General features: G+C 35.4%; 1 protein-coding gene across 2 annotated transcripts in view; it reads left to right on the forward strand.

Moving 5' to 3' along the window:
- dock5 (dedicator of cytokinesis 5) overlaps positions 1 to 14,416 on the forward strand; it is a 58,945-nt gene extending 44,529 nt beyond the window's left edge. For both annotated transcript variants that reach the window (XM_084389229.1, XM_084389228.1), the window contains exons 40-51: positions 493 to 634; positions 1,332 to 1,413; positions 1,499 to 1,583; positions 2,904 to 2,990; positions 4,410 to 4,586; positions 5,679 to 5,762; positions 6,814 to 6,951; positions 8,236 to 8,402; positions 10,400 to 10,544; positions 11,577 to 11,727; positions 12,514 to 12,635; positions 12,793 to 14,416. In XM_084389229.1, coding sequence (XP_084245355.1) covers positions 493 to 634; positions 1,332 to 1,413; positions 1,499 to 1,583; positions 2,904 to 2,990; positions 4,410 to 4,586; positions 5,679 to 5,762; positions 6,814 to 6,951; positions 8,236 to 8,402; positions 10,400 to 10,544; positions 11,577 to 11,727; positions 12,514 to 12,635; positions 12,793 to 12,894 — 1,482 coding nt within the window. In that variant the 3' untranslated portion in view covers positions 12,895 to 14,416. The remainder of the gene's footprint in view (positions 1 to 492; positions 635 to 1,331; positions 1,414 to 1,498; positions 1,584 to 2,903; positions 2,991 to 4,409; positions 4,587 to 5,678; positions 5,763 to 6,813; positions 6,952 to 8,235; positions 8,403 to 10,399; positions 10,545 to 11,576; positions 11,728 to 12,513; positions 12,636 to 12,792) is intronic.
- Positions 14,417 to 18,801: the final 4,385 nt, after the last annotated feature.

Raw genomic sequence — 18,801 nt, forward strand, 5'->3', positions numbered from 1 at the left:
CTGTATCCCAGTTTTGCCTGTTTAAATGGATTTAATATGGGATACGATTTTCAAAAGGCAACTTGGAGAATTATTCCCCTATTTGGTGCTCAAATGTCTAATTTTCTGTTGTTTATGCGGTGTAAAGTATGGATTAAACAGTGACACAAACATGCTGGCAGGGCATTTGGGCATTAAGCATTGCCAAAGGAAAACAGATATTCTGATTGGAGCTCTCCCCAAAGAGCTCTCAGAGTAATTGGGTTTTAACAAGAAAATAATACTTTTGTTCACAGTCAGGGGTTTGGAAACCCTGGTGCCTTACTTTTACATATACAAGAGCCCCTTAGACATCTAATGAAATGATAGGCTTTGCGCAGTTATTATTGGTTCTGCATGCCAGATATCAAGCCGTGAAAATCACTTAAACAGAGAAAGAACTTTGTTGTTAGTACGTTAATAGAAGTGGCTTACAGTCTTCAATTAAATTTTTACTCTCCCTGTTTCAAACAGAACAAAATGTTCATTTACCGTGGTAAAGAGTATGAGTGGCTGGAAGACTTTAGCCTCAAGCTCATGTCTCAGTTTCCCAATGCAGTGAAGATAACCAGCACATCGCCCCCTGGTGACAACATCTTTAACTCACCCGGTCAACGTATCCTTCACCTTTAACCCAGCAAGATACTGATGTCAAAGCTTTTTGTTGGCTAAATTCTGTGGAATTTTAAGATTTAAAAAAAAATTACTGTTAAATTAAATATAGTAACATTTAAAGGTTTGGGGTCAGTCATTTTTTTAAAGAATATAATACTTGCATTCAGCTGGGATGCGTTAAATTGATCAAAGGTGACAGTAAAGACATTTATAATGTTACCAAAGTTTTCTATTTCAAATAAATACTCTTCTTTTGAACTTTCTATTCATCAAAGAATCCTGAAAAAAAAAATGTCATGGTTTCCACAAAAATATTAAGCAGCACAACTGTTTTTAACATTGATAATAATAAGAAATGTTTCTTGAGCAGCAAATAATCTTATTAGAATGATTTCTGAAGGATCATGTGACTCTGAAGACTGGAGTAATGATGCTGAAAATTCAGCTTTGCATCACATGAATAAATTACTTATACATACATAGACATACATTACTTCAAATTCAAATATACACATTTTTACTGTGTTTTTGATCAGATAAATGCAGCCTTGGTTAGAGAGTTTTTCCAAAGACATTAAACAAAACTCTTACCGACCCCAGACTTTTGAACGGTAGTGTATGTGCCTCACATTAAATCAGTATTGTGACCAAATTAAGTCAATGTGACCAGTTTTCTACCCTTAATTGATTCCCTGCAGATATTCAGTGTTTTACGGTGAAGCCTGTCCTAACTTTACCTTCACAGTTCAAGGACAAGGGAGTTCCTGAACAAATCCTCAAGTATGAATCAACGCCCTTGTCACAATTCAAATCTATTGTAAATAATGCTGTTATAGATCTTATTTTCCTTCTATTGTTTTCTCAGTTACTACAGGACGAACGAGGTGGACAAGTTCCAGTATTCAAGACCGTTTAGGAAAGGAGAAAAAGATCCTGACAATGAGTTTGCCGTAAGTTGCAAACACTGATCAAATACTGAATCACTGAGGTTGACCGATAAGGCAGATGAGGGTATTTATGGTGCGCGAAAAAGATGATTTCAGATTAAATTACTGACATTTTTATTTCAACATTGTTGACATTATACATTTTTTTAACCTTGTCAAAACTGTTTTGCAAGCTTTAGTTTGAAGTGTCAAACTCAAACCCCATGAGTGAGTTACTGATGTTTTTCATCAAGATTGTTTGTGACTTGCAACTAAGGAAATGAATGCAGGGGTCTCACAGGCATGGCGAACCTGAAATTTGTGTCTGAAAAACATTGTTATTTCCAAGTCTAATAGAGTCATTAAAATGAATGAAATGTTAAAGGAATGGTTCAAAGACATAAGTGTTATTATGTTGTTTTTGAAGCTTGGCAGTAAAAAATGACTCTACTTTAAATTTTTTATTCACGTTTTGTAAAAAGCTGCTTGGACATCTAACATCTATGTTTCTTGGTCTACAGTTCTAGCTTATGCTGAGTATTAATTGGTTTAAAACCTTTTATATGCAATCTCTATGAAATGATTAAAAATATCCATATCTGATAATCACAAGAAATAATTTAAAAGCAGTCATTTAAAGGGCTCCTATTATTATTATATATATATATTTTTTAACTTTGTTTAGTATGTAATGTTTGCTGTTTGAGCATAAAAAGAGAGTTCTTCTCTATATCAGTGTCACTGTTTCTGAACTCCCTGAAACGCTTCCATTGCAGTCTTGAGTTTTCTTCCGGGAACGAACACGTCACAATATTCCTCATTTAAATAATTCCCGTCCAAGGCATACACAAAAAAATGGTGCAAAGCTTTAGTAGTGTGTTGAAACTCACAGACCAATCACAACACACTGGTCCAGCCGACCAATCAGAGCACACTATGCTTTTCGGAAGGAGGGGCTTCATAGAGACAGGAACTAAACAGAGCGTTACTGACAGACTTTTCTGTCGGTAAAGCATAAAACCTATTCTAGTAGATGCCTAAAACAAAATCAAGACTTAATAGCTCTTTAAAAAATGTCAGATTGTCAACCCCCTGATGATGATAATGATTTAAATGCCTAATTAAACTTTTAAAAGAAAGTTGCCACTCACTAACACTGAAGAATCACCCCTGTTGCCAGTAATCTTGAATGTTGTGATTCTGTGAAATTACATTTCACTAGTTTCTAGGTGGTACAAGAACCTGTAATTCAGTTCTATATAATTATTCATAAATGGGCATGATTAACCTTCAGAACCTGTTACCCCTCTGTGTAAATGTGCCTCTCTACCTTTGACCTCACAGACCATGTGGATCGAAAGGACCACTTTTATTACAGCGTACCGCTTTCCAGGAATCCTCAAGTGGTTTGAAGTGAAATCCATGTCTGTGGTGAGTAACTCGTCCTTCTCGAAATACTCTAAAACTGATTTTTATTGTTTAATGTCAAACATGTTATCTGAATACTTACCTATTAACAAAAGACAACATGACATCAAAATGAACCCAATTCACCTTTTTTTTTTCAAATGCCCCTTAATGTGTTAATCAGTGCTTGTTATTGTTTTCATAGTCTTTCATCAAATTGTGACTTTTTCTAAAATTATGTTTCTGCTGATGTAATATTAACCAAGTAGATTTTTACTGAAGAAAATGTATGTGATGCTTGTGTGTTGCTGTACTGTTGCTTGGATATTGCTTACTGGCAGTAAGCAATATCTGTATCAAAATCAAATCAAATCAATATCAATATAAAAAATAAAGGATATTTTTTTCGGCAGCACTTGATCCAGTAATACTAACAATTTCACTTCTATTCTATTTTTTTTAATAAAAAATAAATAAAAAAAATGACATGCACTGCGTTAGATTAAACTGAGAAGGGTCATAGCACTTGCATATTGTCGTCCTACTGTTAGTTTAACTGCCTCTATTGTTCTCATTTGTGAGTCGCTTTGAATAAAAGCGTCTGCTAAATGAATAAATGTAAATGTACTGGCATAGATTAAAATAGCCCTCCTACAAGCCTTTATGATATTCCAGTTTCAAGAAAGTTTGGAGTCTTTTGCTCACCAAGGCTGCATTTATTTATTTCAAAAATACAGTAAAAACAGAGAATATTTAGAAAGATTAACACTTTATTTTGATGGTCTACTTTAGACATTCTATTAACTATAAGTAACTTTGCAAGTACATGTCAACTTATTCTACTGATTAACTTAATGAACTACTTTTAAACTTAATTAACTCATTCTAATCCTAACCTAACAGTCTACTAACAATCTACTACAGTCTACTAATACTCTAATGAGAGTTAGTTGACATGTAGTTACAAAGTTACTTATAGCTAGTAGAATGTCTAAAGTGGACTATTTGAAATAAAGTGTAACCCAATTTTATAAAATAACTGTTTTCTTTATGAATAATATTTCAAAAATTAATTTATTACAGTTATGAAAAGCTGAATTTTCAGCATCATTACTTATTATCGTCACATGATCCTTCAGAAATCATTCTAATATGCTGATTTGCTGATTATTATTATCAATGTTGAAAACAGTTGTGATGCTTAATATTTTTGTGGTAACCATGATCATTTTTTTTGAGGTTCTTTGATAAATAGAAAGTTCAAAAGAACAGCATTTATTTGAAATCTTTTTTTGTAACATTAAAAATGCCTTTACTGTCACTTTTGATCAATTTAATCCATCTTTGCTGAATAAAAGTATTAATTTCTTTTAAAAAATGGTAGTGTATGATCATAATCAGATCTGATCTCTCCGCCCGTCTCATATTGTTCCTCGTTTGTAGGAAGAGATCAGCCCTTTGGACAACGCCATAGAAACCATGGAGCTGGCCAATGAGAAGCTGAGTAATCTGGTACAGCAGCAGGCGTGTGACCGCTCTCTTCCTGTGCACCCGCTCTCCATGATGCTCAATGGAATCGTGGACCCGGCTGTCATGGGCGGCTTTTCCAACTATGAGAAGGTCAGTCTTTCTCCCCTGTTTCTTCTCTTCTGCTACTTCTATCAAAGTAAGGGTAGGCAATTTTCAGAGAGGCTAGCAATAGCGAGCTAGCTTCGAAACCATGAGATCCCATGCTCCCTTTAAAGTGTCTCCAATGCCACGCCTCCTTCAAAACACATAAACGTGCACAGCAGGGAGCAAGTGTCACGAGAGACGGAGTTAAACTACCTCATGTCTCAAAGCACATAACATTACAGTAATAATGAACATAACTTAAAGAGCTGTGACCTGTACCACCTGACTGCTGCAGATTAATTTCGGCGTTGATAGTGTTGCCACTGAAACGCATAAATTCAAGTCACGAATCTCCTCCGAGTATAACGTCACGGGTTTCCATCACTTCCAAATGACAGTAGTTATGGCGTGAACGTAGCGTAAGCTGGTTGTTTTGGTTCAGGAGGAACTGTATAAGGCGGCTGCTGTTTCGTTTGCGGCGCTCGGTGACTGACGTCTGTCTAACTCTGCATAGCATGAATCGCGCTGATGACGTGATGTCTGCGCAAACAGGTGTGCGGAGATATGGAAATACATACGTTGACTGGCAGGTAGGACATCGTATCATTGAATTCAGACGAACATTTTATGGTCCTACGCCTTCAACAGACGATTTATATAGATATAAATACATTTAGAACACTTAACTTAGTGATTGCTATCAGGATGTGAAGAGACTTTCAACCAGCATAACAAAAATGTTTCTGGAACAAATCGCCTACCCTGCCTTTAATTTCAGAGCTGTAAGCTCAGTGTGCGGACATGAGTCTTCTTACTTCTATGATTGTCGTTTTTTTTTCTCCTGCACCTGAGCCCAATAAAGGTTTGGGATGTGCACACCTTTTCTGTATTTTTGATTCTATTAATTTTTAACCAAAGGAAATCAAGCCCAAATCAAGCTAACACCCGATAGTCCGCAGCTAAATCAGTCAGATGTGCTCAAGAGTCGCTCTGTATCTTTAGTCCTGGTCAGATATGAAAAATTGATGTGTGTCTCTAGGCGGTAGGTCTGCTGGAGCACCGGCTGATTCTGATTGAAATTTTTGTTTCACCCCTCAGGCGTTTTTCACAGACGCCTACATGAAGAAGAACCCCGACCACCTGGAACGCATTGAAGTCTTGAAACACCTGATTGCATTGCAGGTGACACTTCTGCAGATATGTGTTGTGTTTAACCATTCACACAATACTCAGATTATTCTCATAGAAGTGGGAGATATGACCATCTACCATGTTAACTATGTATATAGAATTATTTGCACCCCTGGTAAATATGATCAAAGATGGCTGTAAAAATAAATCTGCATTGTTTCATTCAAAAAATTCTCAAAAATCTAACTTTTCATTGAAGTAAAATAATTATTGCCCTGATGGTGTTTTGGAGATAAGTATTTATTTCATAATGTGATCCCCCCCCCCCCCCCCACACACTTTCAATTCTTTTACTTTAATGAAAGGTTCGATTTTTGTGAAATTTTTATTATTATTTATTTTCTTTTTTTATGAAAGATCAAAAGGATAAACGATGCAGATACATTTTTAGAGCCATCTTTGCTCATATTTACCAGGGGTGCCAATAATTCTGACCACAACTGTATATATCAATTATATTGTCTAAATGTATTTACATTATCGTTCAAATGTTTGGGGTTGTTAAGAATTTTTCATGTTTTTGAAAAATTCTCACCAAGGCTGCATTTATTTGATTAAAAATACAGTAAAGCATTAGTGCTGCTTAATATTAATGTGGGAACTGTGGTCGTTTGATTAATAGAAAGTTCAAAAGAACAGTATTTATTTGAAATAGAAATCATTTGTAACATTATAAATGTTTTTACAGTCACTTTTGATCAATTTAATGCATCCCTGTTGAATTAACCTATTCATTTCTTGAAAAAAAATCTTATTGACCCCAAACTTTTAAATGCTAGTGTATATTTATATAACCATGAACTGCCTGTTTTAGATAATCAAATATCTTTAGATAATTAAATGGATTAAATTACTTGATGTAAGTAATCAAAATAAAATTCTAAATCTAAATTTCAATTAGCTTTGAAACCATCTAGAGTATATGGTAAAACCATCCAAGCACTGTATGTTTTGTCACATTAAAATCAGGTACTGAAAAAGCATCAAAGTGATCCATTCAGTGTTACATTTTTAATGTTGAAAATGCTTTAATGCTTCTCAGGTCCCATTGCTTGATGAGGGAATTCGGATCCACGGAGAGAAGTCCACGGAGCAGCTCAGACCCCTTCACAACAGAATCGTCTCCTGCTTCCAGGACCTGCGCACCAAAGTGGAGAAACTCTATGGCGTCATTACTCTAGTGAGTATGACGAATACGACTATTTAGAAGTTTTTAGTTCTAGTTTTTAACAGCCTGTTTTTGAGTCGCAATGTTTCAGATCTAATGAAATGATTCATGCGGGATGTTGTCTAACAATTACTTTGATGGAGATCAGCTAAGACTCATCAAGATTCATTTTCGTGAGACAGCAGCCCACAAGAGGAGGACATATCTGCTTAATGAAGTGATATTTGTCTTTGTGTGTCAGGTTTTTGCTATACTTGCAGGTTTATTTGGTCCCCACAAACATAGTAAAACCTGCACTTTCCAGCCTTTATTAAGATATTTTTCTTTGACAAGGTTGGTCCCCAAAAAGAAAAAAATAGCTTAAAGGTGAAGTATATCATTGTTTTGATGTAAAAAATCTTTCTGCCATCCCAATTAACTAAAAGTAAGCACAGGTCTTATTAGATGACACATAACTTGTCCCTTATGTTTTTCCCTAAATACATGAATGTTGCCTCAAATCATGTGACGACTTGTGCAGAAGCATGCTATTACTTTACCAAGCTATTTTTACTAAGCAAAAATCCCGTAGATTTACACTACTCTTCAAAAGTTTAGGGTCTCCTGTGCACACAATTTATGCATTTATTTGAATTAATATAACTCTTTCTTTTTGATTGTAATTTATTCCTGTGAATATTCCTGAATTTTCAGCATCATTACTCCAGTCTTCACTCAGTGTCACATGATCCTTCAGAAATCATTCTAATATGCTGATTTGCTACTCAAGAAACATTTCTGATTGTTATCAATGTTATAATCAACAGTTTGTAACAGTAATCAACAGTACAATCACAGTTTTTTGTGGAAACCATGATACAATTTTTTTTTTTTCAGGGTTCTTTGATTAATAAAAAAAATGTTCAAAAGAACAGTATTTATTTCAAATAGAAATATTTGTAACATTATAAATGTCTTTACCGTCACTTTTGATCAATTTAATACATTCTTGCTGAATAAAAGTATTATTTGCAATTATTATATATATAAATGTATTATTTTTTAATTTATAATAAGTATTTTATATATATATATATATATATATATATATATATATATATATATATATATATATATATATAATCTTGCTGGGTGGGAAGAAGTGACATCACTTTAATTGAGACTTAATAGTGCTAAATTCACATTTACGATATAAATGCTAAAAGTTAAGAGTTGCATTTAATTGGATTACCACAGAGGTCAGTGAGATTCAAGTCATGATATTGTTTGTGTTTGTTTCTGTATCTGTATCTCCAGCCCTGCTCTCTGACCGAAAAGAAAAAGAGTCGCGTGGGGTCGATGGTGATGCCATACATCATGTCCTCCACGCTCAGACGGATGTCCACCATCTCAAACGCCTCCTCGGGACACTCCAGCGGCTCAGGCTCCTCCTCCGGAAGCTCCTCCAGGCCTGCATCCCAGGAGTCAGTATTCTCTCGTTCATAGAAATAATCCTCCTCATTTTCAGCAGCGCACCGAGGGCTGATTTATCGCTGGACAGAGTTCCCGTGGTCATGGAAGGATTCAGTTTCCCCCTGTAATTATGCCTCTGCTAGTGGACAAACATGACATTAATCCGGTTTAACCTCCATGTTTAATTGGTTCTTTTATGTGTAAGTGGGTTCTCAATAAACAAGTCCTTAATTACCATTAACTCCCCAATCATTTAGATAAAAATCTACCTAGAGTAAATGACAACCTGCTTGTTTTCCTTCAAGTATTTGCAGATGAAATTGTTCTAAATTAGTCATTCCTAACTGGTCATCACACTTGCCTATAAATGCTTTCTTTCTGGAAAATCATTATTGTGGATGAATGATGCTTAGTCGGAAAGAACATGAAAAGCGCAGTTTCCGGTTTTCTTCCCCTGTCACTTTATGCATCGTTTGATGTCATCCGAGCGTGTGCTGCTTTATTTAGAGAATGTTCTTAGTAAATAATTCTTATTTCCCATGAGGTCCACTTATAATGCTAGTCAAGTTTTTTTGTGCCAAAACAGTCAATAATTTAGTTTTTATGACCATTTTCCCTCGCTCTGAGTCTGACCTTTAGAATTCAGTTTAGTTCATTTTAGCTTCACATCAAATCATTCTTTTAATCACAAAGCAAAGACTGTTTTACATAGGTTGTCTTTACACCCAACATTAACACACGTCTCCTATCCTAGATATTTCTTTGCAAGTTTTTTTTTTTTTTTTTGCATTACTTAGATATTGTATGAAAGGTTGTGTTAACTGAAACATTTAATTTTTAGTGGTTGATATTTGGATATATTGGCTGATTAGATGTTCATTTCCCCTGTTTTTACATTTAGATGATGATCATGTAAAGTTAACCTTTAAAAACACTAATCTTTAGCAGATCTCTAAGTCAATATCCATTATTCATACGTTATTATGTTGCTATGGCTTAATTCCCTTGAAGCATTTAAAACTAGAATTTGTTTTTTGAACATGATATGCGGACATATATATATATATATATATATATATATATATATATATATATGTTCCCTCAGTTTAGTAAGTGCTTAGCCACGTTGTACTAGTTTGCTCCCTTGTTTTTTGATTGAACTAAAACATTGGAACGAATTATTACAACGTGGCCACAATTTAGTAAAACGATGGAAGTTAATAAACCAAGGGAATGAATTCTTAATTTGTGGCTACAATATAGTACATATTTTCCCCGCATGTCATGTACTGGGCTCCATAATATTCACTTAATATCAGTCATTTTATTGGTTATCAGCTATGACATGGAATGAATCAGCATTGTAATTCGGAAATTCAAAATGAAGTACATTGCGACAGATTCATAAAACAATCAGTGCTAAAATGTGCTGCTCAAACCGTTTCAGACTGAAATAAACAGTTTAAGAACTTCATCCATTTAAATAAACTTGTTGAGAAGAAGAGTTTGGAAACTCTTAATGTTTCCTTCTGTGCGTGTTAAAACTTCATGATTGGATGTTTTATAGTGTTTGTACTGTTGTATTGTGACTTTTTCATGTTAGTCAGAAGCAGTTATACTCAATGTTTCCATTTTATGTTCGAACATCTTTGGTTTACTTATCTTATGTTAACATTTATATTTCTGTTTTTAGCAATGTGCTTTTATTTAAGTGCGTATATCATATAAGTAGCAATTACCAAGACAGGCAGCTGGGAGAATACATCAAATATCTCTGAAGAATCTCCCAAGAATAATTGCATATACATTGTTTTTCACTTCTGAAAGTTTCTACTTCTGCGCCACTCAATCCACGAGTGGCTTACTTGTAGTCAAATGTGTTTCTAGACCTGAGATTACTAAACTAATACATAAGCAGAATGCTGTTGCACAAATGCATAATACATGGCAACATGCTCAGAGGATTTGTACAGGTGCACAAATATCTGATTGTCTCTCTTTCTCTCAGTTCGCTGCTCTCCCGCGTGAGCGACAGCAGGGTTTCGGTTCTGTCCCGCTCAGAGGAAGATAATCGGATAAGTAAGAAGAACAGGAAGGAATGGAGCATGAGCAAGTCTCAGGTCTTACTGGAGCGACCCGCTGACACAGACCAGGTGCTGGGAGCTTTTGTGTTCATTCTTCTGTTCATGGCTGTCAGTGAGCAGTTTTAAACATTTAGGGCCAGATTCACTTCAGCTTGCGCCAGCGCAAACCCTCTTTTGCCGTTAAAAAAAAACTAGTCAGGGTTTACTAAAGACATGTAGTGAAAAATTAGCGCTGAAAAGGCGGCTATTTTTGCGGCTGACCTTATTGCATATGCATTTGTAGGAGTTTCCCTTTCAGATGCAAAAATTTACTAAGGTTTGCGCTCGTCAATTTACTGGTATTTGGGCCATTATTAGGGCTGTCACTTTTGTGAAAAAATCCTGTTCGATTTTTGAGACATAATTGTTCATTGAATCGATTGTAAAATCGATTTTCCATGTCTAAAGACGTTTCCATTTTAAACGCCAAATATGGGCAAATCCACGGACAACTAAACAGGCATTAGGACGAACGTAAAGAGGGCGCGCCGCGCTTGAGACGCGCGCAAGTCAGCAATATTGCTGATGATTTATTGGCGTGAAGTTTCGTGCACAATGACAAACAGGAGTGCAACATTCTCGAAAAACAATAAGCAGAGTGGACTGCCATAACATCAATGAAAAACATTACGGCAGGCTTCAACATGGCTGTGTTTACCATTAGAAATGTCAAACAAATTTCAAATCGATTTTCGAGTGTAAAGTGACAGCCCTAAATATTTAACGCCCCAAAAGATGCTAATTTGAGCTGCTCTTAGTAGATTGCATTGGTCATTCTAGAAATGGTGTCCTTTAATTTGCACGTCATCAGTAGATCACGAGCAGAGCTTTTCTCTGCTAATTTGCCCTGTTTAGTAAATCCGGCCCTATATGCGATGGCTCTGTGATGTTAACGTGATCACAATCTGTTTGACGTTGATCTGTATCATTTCATAGTGAATCAAAAGGATTGAGTGGAATAAGTTGTAGAGTTGTAGACATTTATAAAATGGACTAATGTAATATTTGGAGATATGATTCATTTGATGCGCTGTCTCTGTGTCTGTGTCTGTGTGGTGGCAGATTCCTCCAGAGAAGCAGCCAAGGCCGAAAAGTCTGACGATAGGGGACCGGAGACTCACGCTGTCGCTGTTTCATGGAGAATCATCCAATTTGAGTTTACACAACCCACTCAGCCCTCTGCCTGCCACACCACACACACCGCGCAGCTCGAGTGAGTGCACACACACACACACACACACATACAACACTGACACTTATGAAGATGGTGGGCTTTTTTTACTTGATCTGTGGGTTTTCTTTACCATAATAACTACATGTCAAAGCATTATGGTATTACTGTATGCTAATATCTGTATACCGTGGTGCCACTACAGTGATGTTAAAAAATAAAAAGGTTCTCAAAATACAAAACCATTCAAAAGTCAGAGCTTGGTAAGATTTTTAACTGTTTTTGAAAGAAGTTTCTTATGTTTACCAAGGCTGCATTTATTTGATCAGAAATACAGTAAAACCTGCAAAATTACAAATTAAAATAACTTTCTATTTAAATATATTTTAAAATATAATGTATTCCTTTGATGGCAATTAGAATTGTCAGCATCATTACTCCAGTCTTCAGGGTCACATGATCCTTCAGAAATCATTCTAATATGCTGATTTGCTGCTCAAGAAACATTTCTGATTATCATCAATGTTGAAAACCGTTGTGGAGTTTTGAATAAAACTATCAAGATTTAGCATTTATTTGAATCATTTGTAACAATGTAAATATCCTAATGGTGACTTTTGACCAATTGAATGCGTTTTCTACCGAAATAACACAAATGTAAATATGAGAATTGTGCAGCGGTCGAAAGTTTTAAACAAACGACAATTCCTAGAGGCATGTAAGGATGATGTCATAAATACACAGATCATCATGATCGAACACACTGATCCAGGACATGGCACGTCTGTACTGACATTAATAAACCTCATATTGATCACCTTCCCGTAGGTTACACATGTCTCCCGAGCGAGAGTGACTTCAGCGCACCTGACATCACGAACATCCCTCCACCAATGCCACCCAAGAAACACCCTCACGAGAGCGAGAGCATCTATAACTCTACTTCTGAGGTGAGACACGGCATGTACAGTCTGCATGTGGGAAAAAAGTTAAAATTTACACTTTCCTTTGTGCATTCATCTGTATTTTGACCGAAAATCTAGATGACAAAAACGGTATAGAAATTTACAGACTGAAAATAATAAGCTTTTCCTCCGTCACCCATAGTTCACGCCTCCCTTACCGACGAAAGCGGAAATCAAGCCTCCACCGCCGCCACCCAAAACACGCAAGTCCATGGTTTCCACATATGAGAGCAATCCACAATAAAGACACTCGGCTTCTCCTGACGCCCGCGGTACCCGTGTCTCATATTATTGCGTGCTGTGAGGGTTCGATTTATAGAGGAAAAACATCTGAACGGTACTTGCTCCTCTTTTAAGATATTCTGAGCTGGGTTTTGTGATGAAAATTTGATTGAAGATTATCATAACCTTTTTTTTTGTAGCAAAACAGCAGTTTAATTATGACAAAATGCTGTTTTTTTATTTGGAAATGAACTGAGAAATGTATTTATTCATCACTGCTGGGCAGGAACGTGACCAAAGGTTGGTTTGAATGTTCAGATCGGCCTCGCATCCACTGGATTCATTAGTTTATCTAGACCTGTAGCTGTGCCTTAATAAATATTTAAAGTTATTGAAGTTATTTTTACTTCCTCGGTGCACATATTCACTTTGCACATTGCTCATAATTGTTGAGTTGTGCATTCATGCAATTAAATCTTTTCTAGTTGAACTTGTTGAGCCAAGGAATGAGAAAAGACTGATTGTCTATGTGTTTTCACTGTAGAGAGCTGTGTAGAAAGCCTGTGAACTAAATCTTTTATCAAATTAAAAAACAGAATTCAGGAATGTGTCAGCACTTAAATCTCACCGTAGTTCTTCGCGGAACGGTACATTTGGTTCGGACCTGGGCCGGTCGGTCCGCTCCATGCTTGGGACGGCCCTGGTTTGGATCAACATATCTAAGGTTTGCTGGTTCATGTACCTCAAGTCAGAATCACTTCAGTAGTATGTGCACTGTATGGAAAAGCTGTATTTGTGTACTGTATTTTTTGCTCATGATGTGTTTTTTGTGATTCCAAATTTGTCTCTTCCATTGTGATAGAATGTCTCATGTGTAAATTATTCATTGTAATGTTTTTGAATACAGCGCTCCAGTTATGAATTTGTTTCAGAATAGCAGGAGTTCACAGTTAAGGTTCACTGGGTAAAAACTACATGGCATTAATGTTGTTTGTAATGGGTTCTTATATTAAGGTAATTTGCATAAAGATGGCATAGTTTTGTACTGTAAGAGTGTGCTTTTTTTGTGCAAATATGATATTTAATTGATGTGCACATGGGAAATTCTATTTCTGAATGAAATGTTTTGTACATTCTGTATTAAACCATGACATTTTCAGAACAAATGTGATAGAAATGACACAAAATTCCAGGGAATCCAGAACAATGTTTTTATAAAGGGATTGTAGGTGTAAATATAGAATTTTTCTTTACAGAATTATTTAAACTTGAAACTGTAATTTAAATTAGATTTGAATGAATTAATTTTTATTTTAATTTGTTCATTCTGAACAAAAATACAGTCCACTGGGATTCTGGCCTGGATCATTTCAACATTCAAACGCTTTTTCAGTTTAGTAAATGCATGTTTTTAAAGTAATAATTTATATTTCTGCGGCCAAAGTTGAAGGCAGAAACCTGTTAAAGCCACTGGACAACAACCAATCAGAAACTGTTATTTTTGCTCTGTAGTTTGAATAAAAGTGCCCAAAAAATCTTGAATCAAACTGTTTACTAGTTTTTCCACTAATGGAGTTTAATAGTTGAGTCAAATTACCTTTCAGTCTAAATAAATCTTCATTTGGTTTCTGTTGTGTTTGGTAAGGATCACACTGACACAGAGAGTTGCATCAATCTCACTGTCCTTTCAGACCCAAGTAAATGAACGTATACATTCGTCAGGCATTACAGAATGCTTCCAGCACAATCAAACTCTATGCATCACTGAACACATTGTTAAGAGAACTTTCAGAACTTGCCAGTGTGAGATTTGTTGTAACTTGTTCTATTTAAATGTTTAGAATTTGCAGGTGAAATCAAATGAGAAAGAAATTAATGTTTCAAATAATCACATTGAAAATTGGTTTTCTTATTTTAACAGGCCTATAAAAAAATGTATTCCTATGGAAAACGTAGTTGTATTTGCCCAAACAACTTCTAATCCTTCTAATTCTAAATCAGTATTAATTCAGTATCAACTTCAGACGTATTTTTTTAGACTAGCGTATGCTTGGTGACTTTTATATTTATTATTTTATTCATTGTTTTATGTGCGTTTTTCTTGTACAGCGCTTTGAGAAGCTGCCTTTAAAGGCGCTATATAAAATAAAGTGTATTATTATTATTGTTATTATTATTAAATTAATAGTCATCTATGGCTATATTGAACATACAGTAAGCAATGTTTTATTTAGCTATTTACAGGGGCCCTAAAAGTATTTGAATGTTTCACAAAAATCAAAAATCATATACATACACTTTTTATGACCTCATATTGACAAAATTGAAAATTGAAAATAAAAAATAAGAATAATAATAATGGCTCCCTGCAGTGAAGGCAAGAAGGCGTTTAAGTGACTCGAGTGCCAAATACCTCTTGGTCCACTGTATGTTTTTACTTGAATAAAATGTAACTTGTCACAATGATTTCATGTAAATTGTCCTATTCTTCTGGAGACACACAGACTGACTGCTCATCAAGTGAGTTTACGCTGACATTATATGCGAGACGTGTTCTCTCTCAGCGGCCAGAACTGGATGTCACGAGCGAGTCGATCAAAGCACCTCTCCATCCGGCCTGAGATTACAGAGGGAATCATCTCGCCTGTCAAGGTGTCCCTCTTTTTTAGAAATGGATACTTCTCTCTGTTGTGCTGCATGATGGTATGAGCCACACAAAGTCAAGCATCCTCTAAACCTGCAAATCATTTATGCGCCTTCATTTTTTTTTACATTTTTTATGTATTTTGATTGTTGAAGATACGATTTTCTGTTCATTTTGTCTGATCCCAAACCAGAATAGATCGTAAAATATGTGCTGTTCACTTCTCCACGGTTCTCCTGAATAAATGCTTGATGCTTGAACGTCTCTGTATATGCCTGTAAAATGATTGACTGCTAAATAGCCTTTAATCTTACATTCCACTGATGGATGTCTCCATGGTAACACCACTTAAAACCTGCCTTCAGCAACATGAGATCCTCGGTTTTTCAGTCGGGGGAAGCATAGATATTAAACACTATATTTTTTATATCATTAGCCTAATAATGTCTTTCTTCTGTAAGACCCAAACTATTTAAGTGATGCTGGATGTTTAAAAGCATATTCACGTTGGTCTTTTCTGAAATAATGAATCTTTTCCTTCAGGTAGTGTCATATCTGGTCAATGATGAGAGGTGAAAGCATTGGTTTTTTTATTGGCCAAATATTGTTTGATTCCCTGCACTTGAGTTTCTTTTCATCTTTTCTGTCATTTCTCTCTGCATCATGAAATGTTCTCTGTCTTTTGGCTCCAGATAAAAAAAAAAGAAAAGAAATGAGTACTTCTATTCAGCAAGGATGCCTTGAACTGATCAAAAGCGACAGTAAAGACGTTTATAATATTACAAAATACGATAAATACTGTTGTTTTGAATTTTCTATTCATCAAGGATTCCTAAAGAAAAATATATCATAGTTTCCATAAAAATATGAAGCTGCACAACTGTTTTCAGTAATAATAAATTATTATGAATGAAGGATCATTCAAGATTTATTTAATCACAAATTCAATTTGAAAATATATTCAAATAAAAAACTTTTTTAATTTTAATAATATGCTACAATGTTTACTGTTTTTATGATTGATAGAATGCATAAAATTGTGTATAACTTCTATAAAACACTTGCACCACACTTTAAATGTCTGAATGTCAATGAATTAGTTTTGGGGAAAATATCAAAGCAAGTGGAATTTACTTTAAAGAAAAACATTTGACCGAAATGTTTAGTTGCCGCTTGTTTTGATGTTGTGTTATATAATGCAATGACATTCAGACATTTTAGTTGTGTTGAGTCCAGTCTGTCACTGCAGATTTCTGCAGATCCGAAAGTCCAAAATGATACTTTTGCATCCAGTTCTTAAAATGCTTGCTTTGGTTGGCAGAAATTTGTGTAATTGTGAACCTACTTCAAAAACAGTTTCTCCTGTGAGGTCTTTATAACCCATATAAAACCTCAAGTCTTTATTGTTATCTTTATACCTTGGTGTGACCGGGTCTTAACGCTGTGTTACTAGAGCTAGCAAGTGATAAAGATGGCTTTGGGGACGGCAAGATGTGAATGTCTATTTATTTGTATTCGTTACATTTCACTGTGGATTATTTGCTAAATTTGTAAACAGACTTTTACGATATGGACTCGACAGTAATGCAACAACATGTAGCCTAAGTAACCGTATTTATTCTAATGCATGATCTGTGACCAGTGATTTCTGATGATTCATGTTCAGTCAGATGTTCTTTATCGAACGATCTAAACGATCAACTTCACATTTTTTCTCTTAGTAGGATGAAAATAATCTGTTATTTAAACTGTGCTTAAATTATAGAAAGCGATCAAAGAACGCTCCCTTTATAATCACTGGAGCTGTCAATCAAACAGCAGGACTTTCGCCAAAACTCTCGTTATAGTCAACGAATCACTTATTTACATTGTGTTTGCACTGTTAGTTATGATGAGAGCATTCGTTAGATTGCCGAAATAGAGTTGCAATGATGAGATCACTGCATTCATGCGCTCAACATGTCTGTGATCAGCTACAATGCTCATCACTGCAGCCTTTCATGCCACAATCTAAATATAATGCTAGATTTAAATACAATGCTATTATCAACACTTTTCACGATTAGTAAACCTTGAGAGCTGTAATGGTTAAAATGTGCTAAAAGTTTTCGAGAGAGTTCCACTTGTAACACTTATTCATATGCAAAGATGTCAGCCAATCACAGCAGTGGGCGTTTACACTGAAGTCTCACAGCAGACAGACAGAGCGGTCAAATCAGAGGCTAAAATCAGGCTAGGAATAATGCCTTTTATTTCTAAATTATGACCATTTTTTATGTAAAAATCATACTAACATTATAAGTGCACCCCCAGTAAACATTATAAAATAATAAAATAATGCAGTTCATGACCCCTCATGAATGAGTCTGTCAAACTATTGGAAGAACCACTGTGGTGCTTTATGTAAACATTTTGTTTTGTAACTTTAAAAGAAAGAAAGAAAGAAAAAGAAATGTTTGATGAACCGCAGTACACTTGCACAGAAGATGCTGCAGCATATTTCAGCCCACAAAGGAGTTTCTTTACACAAAAGGCAAACAAATGTTTTTATACTTTATTCATGTCAACCATTGACAAGTTGCGTTAACATGAACCTTCAAGGACTAGTAGAGCAGAATGATTGTGCAAACTTTCAAGGCAACTCAATGTCCAATAATATCTAGTGGTCAGACCTTAAAGAATGAGTTATGAAATCGCATTGTATTATCTCAGGTGGAAAGAAATCTAAAAATGTCTTCGCTCTAGAAAAACAGAAAGAAGCTACACAAGCTATATCACCGTCAAGGCTCGTTCACACCCAGAATGATAGCTATAAAAACGATATTAGCATCCACACCAATGGACGATTTTGTTCTGTTTATTCTTTGTCGTCTGCCGCTATAAATGCTCAAGCTCTTTAAAGCAGGGTGGATTCTGATTGGCTGTCAATGTTTTTATTGCGCATCAGCTGGAAAAATCGTTCTGAAAGCGATTCCAGTGATATTGTTTCTCTGTGCCGTTATCGTTATAGTTGAGGTGTGGACTATATCTTTATCGTTGCCGTTAACTATAAATATAACTTTGACGTTATCTATATTAGCGTGCACCAGCAGACAACATTGTTCTGTTTATTTTAAGCGCGCGCTGCAGTTTTGTCATCTGCCGCTTTAAATTCTCAAGTTCTTAAAGTAGGATGGATTCTGATTGGCTGACTGGTTTTTATCGTTCATCAGCTGGAACAAATCGTTCTGAAAGTGATTCCACCGATATACTCTGTGTTGTTACAGTTGTTGTGTGGACTCTGCT

The sequence above is a fragment of the Rutilus rutilus genome (genome assembly GCF_951802725.1).
Source record: "Rutilus rutilus genome assembly, chromosome: 19".
Taxonomy (NCBI): Eukaryota; Metazoa; Chordata; class Actinopteri; order Cypriniformes; family Leuciscidae; genus Rutilus; species Rutilus rutilus.